We start from the raw sequence: 11,958 nt of genomic DNA on the forward strand, positions 1-11,958 counted from the left end.
CATTCAGAGAAAGGGAGCACCATTTAAGTATTTTAATATGTGGTCAATGGCACCGAATATCCCGATATTGTTAAGGAGGGGTGGAATTTGGTTTGTCATGGAAATCTTTGCTATGTTTAAGGTAGTCACAAAATTGAAGGGTCTTAAATATCAGTTGAAAAAATTGGACAAGGATCGGTTTGGGGATATTGTTAACCTCACACATGTTCTTTGAGTTGTCATTAAAGCAAGCTCAGGAAATGTTGGTTGGGGACCCCTTGAATGAGGATCTTTGCAAGATTGAACGAATTTGTGCTAAAGAGGTTGAGGATCTTAGGAAGGCAAGAGATCAATTCCTTACTCAGAAAGCAAAGTGTGATTTGGTTGAAGCATGGTGATGATAATACTTCCTACTTTCATGCCCTGCATCGAAGGAGGAGAGCAAAAAATAGAGTGTTCCAAGTTGCTGATGTAAATAATATCCTGTGCTCAACTACTGAGAGTATTCAGCCGCTTTCATTCATTACTATCAAAGCAATTGTTGGGACCGAAAAATATGTTAAACCTATTAATAGGAAAGTAATCAAGTATGGGAAGTGTGTAATCGAGGCCCAATGTCTCATGCTGTCAGCTCCTATAACCGCTGAGGAAGTTAAGGTGGCTATGTTTGATATTCCAGGGACCAAGGCACTGGTCCCGATGGTTATAAGCTTGCTTTTTTAAAGACAACCGGCATATTGTTGAGCCGATGTTGTTCTTTGCGATGCAGGGAGCCATTCATTCGGGACGGCTCCTCAAAAAAGTGCAATGCCACTATCATTACACTTATTCCTAAAGTGCCTCTTCTGAAACAGTTTTCATTTTCGGGCCCATTGCCTCTTTGTAATACTATCTATAAGTGTTTGTCAAAGGTGCTTTGTAATAGAATTGGCAAGGTCTTACCTGATGTCATTAGTCCTAGTCAAGGGGCTTTTATAAAAGGAAGGGATATTGTTGGGAACATTCTCATTTGTCAGGATTTAATTAAGCTTTATAAAAGGAAAAGTTGTTCTCCTAGGGTGTTAATGAAGGTGGATCTTCAGAAAGCTTATGACTCAGTGTAATACTCCGTATTTATATGTCTTGGGGGTACTCTATCGAGTAGCCCTTACTCTGTCGAGTATGGGCAAGTTGCGGAATAAAATAGTTTCTGACCTGTTGGGCACTCGATCGAGTAGCTGGGGCACTCGATCGAGTAGGGGGGTACTCGATCGAGTGCCTTGGGTACTCGATCGAGTGTCCGGTTTTACGGGGGAGTTTTCTCGGGTTTTGTTAATTACGCGATTAAGGTATTTAAACATATTCGTCGTTGTTTTAAATCACTTTTTACAAAACCTAAAACCTGTTTAAGAGAGAAAGAAACTAGTTCCTCTTCCTAATCGCGTTCTTGACAATTCCCGGAGTTCAGACGGTCAGTTCGTATCGTAGTTCGTGTCGTTGGATTCCTTGCGTCGAGGGTAAGCTTTTAATATAATTTCTATAATGTTTTGTTAAGATTGATGAAACCCTAATTTAGGAATTGGGGGTTTCTATGAGTAGTATTTGAATGGTAGCATCTATGTGTTGTATGGTAGGAGGAGAATTCGTAGAGGAGCCGTTTTGATACAGCTGTAGATACCGTCTGCGTGTTGTGCTTTCCAGGTAGGATTTCCTACTCAGTATTAGTCCCATAATGGGATATTGGTGATGTCTTTTGTAGTTAGTTGTTTGATATGATGATTGTGATTGTGATTGTGATTGTGGTTGTGTTTGTTGATGGTTCTCGAGATGCGTTCTCGGTTGAGTGGGGTCACTTGCGGGAGTGATCTCACGCCCTAGTTTCGCCCTTCGTGGAACCCGCCACGAAAGGGGATGTGCACATTAATGGACGGGGTTATCGCTCGTACGATGAGCGGGGCTTAGGTGGGAACAGCTGCGGTCCCCCAGCGGGCGGGTCCAAAGTGGACGGTCGATTGAGATGATGGGAGTTGGTGGTGTGTGTGTGTGTGTGTGTGTGGCGATTCAATTATCTGTTTGTCTTATTGTTGTTATCTATATTGATTGTGTGATTAGTACTGACCCGGTGTTGTTTTGTAAAACCTGCGGTGATCCATTCGGGGATGGTGAGCAGATATTGAACAGTATAGAGATGATATCTGGGATAGCGGGATGGCCACGACATGACGATAGAGTCTTCCGTCGTAGTTTAGCATTTATTTACATTTGATTGAGAAAGATAGTTTGGAATAATGTATTGCACTTTCGGTTTGGTTTCGAGGATTGTACTTATTCATTAAACTATTTACAATAAATGTTGTTTATGTTTTGTCTATTTGATTATCATACCTCGGGCGACCGAGATGGTGATGTCTTCATACCCGAGTGGTCTGGTAAGGCGCTCGGAGTATGGGGTGTTACAAATGGTATCAGAGCGACGATCCCGAAACCTGTAACCAATGAATCTAATGAATCTAGGGAGTCAATTAAAATGAACCCGGGGTAAAGGTTGTAGGAGCTAATGCAAAGACTTGGGAGACGTCCTAAAGTCGCGAACTCGCCCTACAATTTTGAACCGGTCACCATGGGATATGTGTCGGGATCGTTATGTGCTTATTGTGTGCTGTGTGTATCTATGTAGTAGTATGTTGTATGAATTGATGGATGAAAGATGATAATGACGTGAATTGTATGTTGGTTGATTGTAAAGCATGAAAGTATAATTATTGATACATGTAATTTGACATGTTATAATTATGTAAGGAAAAGTGTTTTGTTTATATATATATATATATATATATATATATATATATATATATATATATATATATATATATATATATATATATATATATATATATATATATATATATATATAAAGCGATGTGTAAGTATACATGTTGTTGTTGTCGTGTTGAGTAAAAGTACAGAAGGTTGGGAGTGTGAATTGAACATGTGCTGGGTGAATATGTTGAACGAATATGGTGGGTAAATATGTGGTATGATGGATGAATTAGTGGGAAAAGAGGAATCATTGTGGTGTGATAACATGGTTCCTGATTAAGCATGTTATATAATGGAAGTTATTTTATAATGTTGTTATGCTAGTAACATGTGAATAGGGGACTTGATGTCGTGTATTTGTGATTTTGTTTACGAAAAGTGATAGAATAAAAAAAAAACATGTGGGTAAGTCATAATTGGCAAGTTAGATAAATTATGTGCATGATGAATGTTGTTGTTTGGCTTTTGAAAATAGTAACATATGATTATGAATACTGGTTTTATGAGTTTGGACTGGTTTTGTTTGCTTGGTTGTTGTTTAAGCTGTTTGGAAGTAAAAAAATCAAATAGTTATGTCGTCTGATTACAGCAAAGTTGTCTTTAAACTGTTATAACTTGAGATTCATAAATGATTTTAATGTGATTCCAATTGGAGGTGATAGCTTGTCCTTTTACGATTCTAACGATAGGTCACACGCCCAAAACGACCAAGAAATGGGTGAGTTATGACTGTTTTACGAAAACTGGACAGTGCTGAGAATTGGGGTACTCGATCGAGTATCCTCGGTACTCGATCGAGTAAGGGGGCACTCGATCGAGTACGTTAGTTACTCGATCGAGTAGCCCTGGTGATTTGTTTTACGTGCTTCTGATCTTGACCTACTCGATCGAGTAAGTTCCTTACTCGATCGAGTGGCCTGTACTCGATCTAGTGACCCCTGTTTTGGGTCACATGCTTATCTTTTGACTTCGTTGCATATTATGTTTAATTCAACGGCGTTATTTTACTTCTTTATGCATTGTTTTACTTGTATGTTGGTCTTAACGCGTAAGTTACCCAATCTTATGATGTAAAGAGTGGCACCTATGATGAGTATGAGTTCGGTGGGGAGAACATGATTTATATGTGTTGTGATAGGTAGAGGAAAAAGAAAAGGAAGATTGGTAAGGCTTAATTGAGGCATAGAGCATGTTGTGTGAGACGAGATGAGTGACATGATTGTATGTTGAGTAATGAAATGTAAGTGAATGTGGGCAAGGGATGATGTAAGTTTAAGGAAAGTGAGAATGAAAGGATTGAAAGAAATGATGTGGATAGCAGCAACCTGAGATGTATAACAAATTATGGAGGGAGATGGTTAGAAATAGAGTTGAGTAAGAATATATGTAATGAAAGGTCGTTTTAGAGGAATTGAGAAGAGCGGTATATAGCGAACTTAATGGAGGCATGTCGCGACGTAGATTTGCAGATAGTGAGTGAGTTTGGGAGATTTGGTTCATTAAGAAACGAAACTAATGTGTGACTTCCTTGAGCAAGTAAGTCATGAGAGATCAGGGTGAGTAATAGCATGAGGTGGTCTGGACTGATTTATGTTAAGTGTGAGTAAGGGCAGGATAAGAAAAGATTGATGGTAAGAAAGAGTGAGATGGTATTAATATGAAATGAGGGAAATTGAGTTCTGGAGCAAAAAAAAAAAAAAAAAAAAAAAAAAAAAAAAAAAAAAAAAAGGGGGTAACTGGTTTACTAAAGAGTTAGGTAGAAGGAATAAGGAGTTGAACTATTAATTGGTATTATTGAGTGTAAAGAGAAAGGAAGGATAAAAGTAAGCTGAGGAAAATGTTCACCGGAGTTATGTGATATAAAGGTAAGGAATCATCGAAATGGGTGATAGTATCACGAGGATGTTAGCTAATGGTTATATAGGAGTTTCAGGACAACATGATTGATAATGAGTTTCGAAGAACTAAGGGAGTAAGAAGTTGGTGGAGTATTGGAACGATACGAGATATTTGGTGGAGAGTTGGATGACAATACAATTAAGGATAGTATTGGGAATAATGTTGAGGTAATTTTGTTGATGGGTTTGATGTTCGTTGTTTGGGGATGTTAACCAAAGATAGGAGAAAAATCGTGATGTTTAGAGATGAGTGTAAGAGGTTTGATGTCCGGACAGTGGTAGTGTTATGGTTTATGACTAGTGGTTAAGGGTGACGGTATGTTAGAGAGATGGTAATTCTAAAGAGGTTGATTTTGTAGAGACTGAATTGATAAGTATGGTTGCGAGGAAGTATAAGACATAGTCTTGGGAGGCTGTTTCTCATAATGAGTGTTAGCTGTATGGTTATGTATGGCAGAAGGTGTTGGGTATGCGAATGGAAGAATGTGATGAGGGGCATGCGAGTTAAGCTCGGGTGACAGGTAACCTTTATAGAGTGGTAACTTACGTGATCAGGATTGACTAGTTGGTTGTGATTACGGGTCTATGATATGTGTAAATGTTTGTGTGAGGTTCTGACCTCACAAGAAGTGGTATGGTGTGATAATTATAAAGTTGTTTTATGAATGTTCTGTAATATATAGGTTGGACACGGTAATTTAATTGAATAATATCCAAAAAGGTAATAACTTGATTAATTTGACATGGCTAGTTATAATTTTATGTGTATTAATAACACATGTGTATTCCGTGAAATGGTAGAGATGATGTTCATGAGATGCTTATCTGTTTATCCATATAATATGTTGCGTGGTGATTTAATAAAGTGGATTTGAGTAAGTTTTCTTGTCTGAGAAGTTATGCTCAGTCAGTGTTTATGGGAATCGTATGCAGTTGTGATGTCTATCGGTGTGGTTGTGGTGCCTCGAGTGGTGATCCGGGCACGGTACATAATGTGTGATGCGGGTATTTTCGCACTACGGTGTGGCTGTTGGTGGCGGTGTTGTGATGCCGTCACCGGTTGTGGTGGAGTAGGCGGGATGATTATGATTCGAGTTTCGAAAGTACATACCAATTATACATAGATTGTTGTTTCGTTTGTTGTTGCTCCCTGCGAGTTTCAGTTTGTGCAGATAGACAGTTGTCTTGCTTATTGATGTTTTCTTTATCAGGTTAAGTTTGAGAATGAGGGTAGAGTATGATATGGAATAGAGTTGTATATGTCTTCGTTGTTGTCATGGTATAGTGATATTCTGTTAATGGAACACGGTTGTGAGAGGTTGTTACAGTAATTTTGATCTTGTTCTAGATAAGGCTTTAGTAGACATGGTAATGACAAGTGGTCCGTAGGACATGTGTGGTAATGATCTGAAAGCTGCAGGTGGTTCATAATCTTTTGTTGGGACAGTGAGTGTAGGGTGTTGGGGGAATTAGTGTCATATTAGGTTATGTATGAGTCTTGCGGTAATGAAGGAAAGAACTGGAGGATCTAGTGTGAGTGTACGTAACGAGTGTGGATCGTGAGTTATGCGTTTGGGAGATAGGTGCTTTATAGAGAGAGGTATGTCATGTTGCGGTAATGTGGAAAAGTTGAAGTTTTGGGTTAAGATAAAGATTTTGAGGTATAGGTTAGGTGCTATGCCGAATGAGTTGAGGAATGAGAAATGTTTATGTATGGGAGCCTTAAATATAAGAATGGTGAGTGTTTGGTTTATAAACGGTTATCTTGCACATGTGGTGGTAAAGAGGGTAATGAGATGTATCTAGGATTTAGTATTAGTGAGTTACGAGGACGTAACATTTATCTTAAGAGGAGTAGGATGTGATAAAAGAGATTTTGATGGGTGTGCATATGGTAATATATTTGGAAGTTTGAGTCTTGATGTCGAATAAAAGGTTGATTCGTGTTGTGGTTAATTTTGTTAAAGGTCATGACCGTACTGGTAGTAGTTCGATGTTTAGGAGTGTGAGAATATTTGGATAGTGTTGACAGTTGGATGATGATGGTTATGAGTTCGATAGTCTTGGCAGTTGGATGAGGATGTTTATGAGTGTGAGTAAACTTCGAAGACGAAGTTCCTTTTATGGGTGGTATAATGTAACATTCCGTTTGATGTTATGAGTATTTTGGTAAGGTATGGAGTTAGTGTTGAGAGAGATATAATGGAGTTGATACGATATCGTGAGCCATGTTGTGGAGGTAGGAATAGTTAGTGGAGTTGGTGTTACGAGTTCATGTTTGGGTTGGAGTTTTGTTTTGAGTTCTTAGTCACGTTGTTGTGTCTTGATCGAGTTAGTATGTTTGTTTTTATGTATGGGTTGAACTTCGGGGACGAAGTTCTTTTAAGGAGGGAAGACTGTAATACTCCGTATTTATATGTCTTGGGGGTACTCTATCGAGTAGCCCTTACTCTGTCAAGTATGGGCAAGTTGCGAAATAAAATAGTTTCGACTGTTGGGCACTCGATCGAGTAGTGGGGCACTCGATCGAGTAGGGGTACTCGATCGAGTGCCTTGGGTACTCGATCGAGTGTCCGGTTTTACGGGGGAGTTTTCTCGGGTTTTGTTAATTACGCGATTAAGGTATTTAAACATATTCGTCGTTGTTTTAAATCACTTTTTACAAAACCTAAAACCTGTTTAAGAGAGAAAGCAACTAGTTCCTCTTCCTAATCGCGTTCTTGACAATTCCCGGAGTTCAGACGGTCAGTTCGTATCGTAGTTCGTGTCGTTGGATTCCTTGCGTCGAGGGTAAGCTTTTAATATAATTTCTATAATGTTTTGTTAAGATTGATGAAACCCTAATTTAGGAATTGGGGGTTTCTATGAGTAGTATTTGAATGGTAGCATCTATGTGTTGTATGGTAGGAGGAGAATTCGTAGAGGAGCCGTTTTGATACAAATTTTGTAGATACCGTCTGCGTGTTGTGCTTTCCAGGTAGGATTTCCTACTCAGTATTAGTCCCATAATGGGATATTGGTGATGTGCTGTAGTTAGTTGTTTGATATGATGATTGTGATTGTGATTGTGATTGTGGTTGTGTTTGTTGATGGTTCTCGAGATGCGTTCTCGGCTGAGTGGGGTCACTTGCGGGAGTGATCTCACGCCCTAGTTTCGCCCTTCGTGGAACCCGCCACGAAAGGGGATGTGCACATTAATGGACAGGGTTATCGCTCGTACGATGAGCGGGGCTTAGGTGGGAACGGCTGCGGTCCCCCCTTTGGGAGTGGCTGGTCCAGTGGACGGTCGATATTGAGATGATGGGAGTTGGTGGTGTGTGTGTGTGTGTGGCGGTTCGGTTTGTCTGTTTGTCTTATTGTTGTTATCTATATTGATTGTGTGATTAGTCGACCCGGTGTTGTTTTGTAAAACTGCGGTGATCCATTCGGGGGATGGTGAGCGAGATATTGAACAGGTATAGAGATGATCTTTGGGATATTTGGGATGGCCACGACATGACGATAGAGTCTTCATTTGTAGTTTAGCATTTATTTACATTTCGAGTTGAGAAAGATAGTTTGGAATAATGTATTGCACTTTCGGTTTGGTTTCGAGGATTGTACTTATTCATTAAACTATTTACAATAAATGTTGTTTCTGTTTTGTCTATTTGATTATCATACCTCGGGCGACCGAGATGGTGATGTCTTCATACCTGAGTGGTCCTGGTAAGGCGCTCGGAGTATGGGGGTGTTACACTCAGTGGCTTGGTCTTTTGTCCTGGAGATGCTTCAAGCTACTGGGTTTCCTGAATCATTCACCAAGATCATTATGCAGTGCATCACAACCCCCACCTATTCTCTTTCCCTCAATGGTGAAACATTTGGGTTTTTTAAAGGCAGGAGAGGGCTCAGGCAAGGAGACCCTTTGTCTCCTCTTCTCTTTACCCTATGTTTGGATTATTTGAGTAGGGTCCTAGGTGTGGTGCATAAGCATCATAAATTTAAGTTCCATCCCCTTTGCAACAGGATCCAACTGTCCCATCTATGCTTTGTTGATGACCTGATTTTGTTTTGTAGAGGTGATAGGGGTCTGTTGGCCTTATGTTGGTGCTTTTGATCACTTTTCTACTGACATCAGTGTCTGGAAATGAATAATGGGAAGTCTAACTTTTATTATAATGGGATTGATGAGAGTTTGGTCTACGAAATTGAGAAAGACTGGTATGAAGAAGGGGCAACTCCCTTTTAAGTATCTTGGTGTGAATGTGTCTCCCAAGAGGCTCTCTGTTCTTGATTGTGAGTGCTTGGTAGATAAAATTGTGGACAGAATTAGAAGCTTAGGGTCTCGAAAACTCTCATAGCTTTGGTAGGGTTGTCTTGATCAAATCGTGCTCGATTCTTTACATTGCTATTGGGCAAGGATTTTCATCCTACCTAAAACTGTCATAAGCAAGATTGAAGCAGTTTGCAGATCTTTTCTTTGGTATGGCTCTAATCATAAGGAAAGCCCTGCCTTAGTTTCTTGGGCTACCATTTGCCAACCTAGGAAACAAGGGGGACTGGGTTTTAAGGATCTCCATGCTTGGAATGTTGCTGCTATTGCTAAATATGTATGGTGGATTGCAATGAAGGCTGATCACCTGCGGGTTCGTTGGGTTCATCTTTGTCTATATAAAATCTACAACATGGAAGGACTATGAGCCAGGGGTGGCAGCGGTGGCTTGGAGAAAAATTTGCCAAGTCAAGAATATTTATAAATCTAAGTTATTCAATGATCCCCTTAGAGAGCAAAGACAGTGAAGGAGGGGTATCACTGGCTTAAACCAGTTGGAGATAAAATCCAGTGGTATCCATGGATGCTCAATAGGATGATTATCCCTCGTCATGTGTTCATGTGCTGGTTAGTAGCACAGAATAGGCTTTTAACTCAAGACAGGTTGCTCAAAATGAATATAATTCAGAACAATTGCTGCTATCTGTGTGGAGAGACGATGGAATGTCATGAACATCTGTTTTTCCAGTGTAGATATAGCAGAATGTGCTTGGAGCTCACAGGCTGCTGGTGCTTAGTGGACTTTCCAGAGAAGAATTGCATTGAATGGTGGGTACGCTGGAGGCAGCAGTCTATATGGTACAAGCACGCAGTGGCTATGATCCTTGCCTCCCTACTTGCCCATATTTGGTTTGCTCGTAACAAATGCAGACTTGAGGGGTGTCTTTCCCATCCTCAGGTGGTTGTTAATAGCATTAAACGTGAAGTGCAGCTGAGAATTAATTAGTATGAGGTACCATGTAGGAATGGTAGAGTCAGAAATTGGGTGAACTACATAAGTAGTCATTAGCTATTTGTGTAGAGAAATGCATTTTGTATTGAAAGAATTTGTGTTGTAAGGGACTTTTTTATGATATTAATGATAAGCTTACATTTTCCCAAAAAAAAAAAAAAATTACATTATTCAAAAATTACATAAAATTAAAATATGACAATCATAAATAAAATGCAGCATTATAATATGTATGAACATGCTAGATTTTATGCTAAATCGCCTTTAAAGAGCCAATATCGTATATTTATCGGTTTTCATGGATTTGCGTGATTATAACTTGTTAAAATCACAATAATTACATAAATTCATATTTATGTACAAGTTAATTACCCTAACCATCTTAGGACTCAAAAATTAGTCTCCACTAACATTTTGACAATAATTAAACTTGATTTCTTAATATTGTTCATAAATGGGCCCAAAAATACAAGATTATGCTATAAACTTCAAATTAAATTATAAAAATTTCAAATAATTTCGAAATTTGAAATTTAAACTCATGAACATTCTGGAAAAATACCATGACACTCATAATGTTCAAAACTTAGGTTAAAAATTTCGAAAATTTATCGAGAAAAATAATGTTGCGGTTTATCGGTTTTAACAATTATGACCATAAAAATATGAGAAAAATTATTATCATCAACTTTTAACTTTTAGATCTGAAATATGTGATAAAATGCAACATGTGACATTTTTCCTTTAGTCATGAAGTATGTTTGAGCATTATTACCAATTATAGTCACTATTTATGTGATTTTTCATCAAAAATTCATAAATCATGCATAAAGACTTCATTATAGCCAAATATTTTACACACATCTTTTAAAATTTCATGTGACAACATACTAAATTTCCATGACCAGATTCGAAATATAACTCATATTAACCTATTTACCCATTTAAATACGATTTTAACTTATAAAATTCATATTTCGAGCAAAACAACTTTTTTTAACATGAAAATTTACAGGCCATCAGTAGATAATATATGTGAAAACATATCCAAAAACCACTGAAAAATTCGAAGTTTAGCTATTTTTCGTCCAAAAATGACATTTTTATCATAAAAATCACATTTTAATGCCAATAATATATAAAATGAACAATAAAATCCATAAATAAACCAAAATGTCCTAAAAATCACTTAGAACCAGAAACTTTTAACATGCAAAGTTATTTTTAGGTTTATCTTCATAAATCCAAATTAATTAGTTTTGTATGTTAATCTTATAACTCGGAAAAACTATAAACCGATTTGCATGCAAACAACCTAAGGCTATTGATACCGCTTGTAGAAAATGAATAATCTCATAAGTTTACATATTCATATATGAATTAATTTATTTAGTCATAAAATAAATGCTAGATCTTATGCATGCAAACTTAATAAAAGGAGATAGAAAAAACGATTTCTCACCATCTTATTTTCGGCCATTTAGGCACCAACAAGATCTCCTTCTTGTTAGTTCTTGAGCTTTCCAACAATGGATGAATAAGGTTCAAATTAGAACCTCTCCCAAAAGCATATACCCAAGGTGTTACTCTTAATAATTAATAATATTATGAACTAGTAATATTATTAATCTAGCATAAAAATGACCCAAAATATTTATTTTGTTCTCCTCTATTTCGGTTTAGAGGAGAGAATTTTTGTGGTTTTTCTTTCTCTAAAATGTCTCAGAATTGTAGAGAGTAATGAATTTTTCTTACACTAAGAAAAATAGTAAGTAGTGAATCATATATTTAGGAATCCATTTTGGTTCCTCTTAGTGGGAAAAACCGGTGGGGTGGGCAAGGGGGAGCCAATGCATGAGCTAGTTTTCTTCCCAAGAGAAATAGGTATGCATGGCTATGAGAATAGGTCATCATGGTGTTTCCTATGAATAAATAAATAAGATAACACTAACCTAATACTCCCTCCATAAAACCGGTTTATCCACATAAAGGAAGGTCCATTTTATTTTTGTCAT

At 37.8% G+C, this 11,958-nt stretch overlaps 2 protein-coding genes across 2 annotated transcripts; both read left to right on the forward strand.

Moving 5' to 3' along the window:
* The first annotated feature begins 261 nt into the window (after positions 1 to 261).
* LOC141651599 (uncharacterized) lies at positions 262 to 1,082 on the forward strand. Its single transcript, XM_074459303.1, has 2 exons — positions 262 to 681; positions 834 to 1,082. Exons 1-2 carry the CDS (start codon positions 262 to 264, stop codon positions 1,080 to 1,082), a joined length of 669 nt encoding a protein of 222 aa, XP_074315404.1.
* Positions 1,083 to 8,400: 7,318 nt separating this feature from the next.
* LOC141651600 (uncharacterized) lies at positions 8,401 to 9,937 on the forward strand. The gene is made up of 4 exons (XM_074459304.1): positions 8,401 to 8,640; positions 8,797 to 8,879; positions 9,079 to 9,304; positions 9,443 to 9,937. The coding sequence occupies exons 1-4, from the start codon at positions 8,401 to 8,403 to the stop codon at positions 9,935 to 9,937; spliced, it is 1,044 nt and encodes a 347-aa protein (XP_074315405.1).
* The last annotated feature ends 2,021 nt before the right edge of the window (positions 9,938 to 11,958 follow it).

This window comes from Silene latifolia, chromosome 4 (genome assembly GCF_048544455.1).
Source record: "Silene latifolia isolate original U9 population chromosome 4, ASM4854445v1, whole genome shotgun sequence".
NCBI classification, from domain to species: Eukaryota; Viridiplantae; Streptophyta; class Magnoliopsida; order Caryophyllales; family Caryophyllaceae; genus Silene; species Silene latifolia.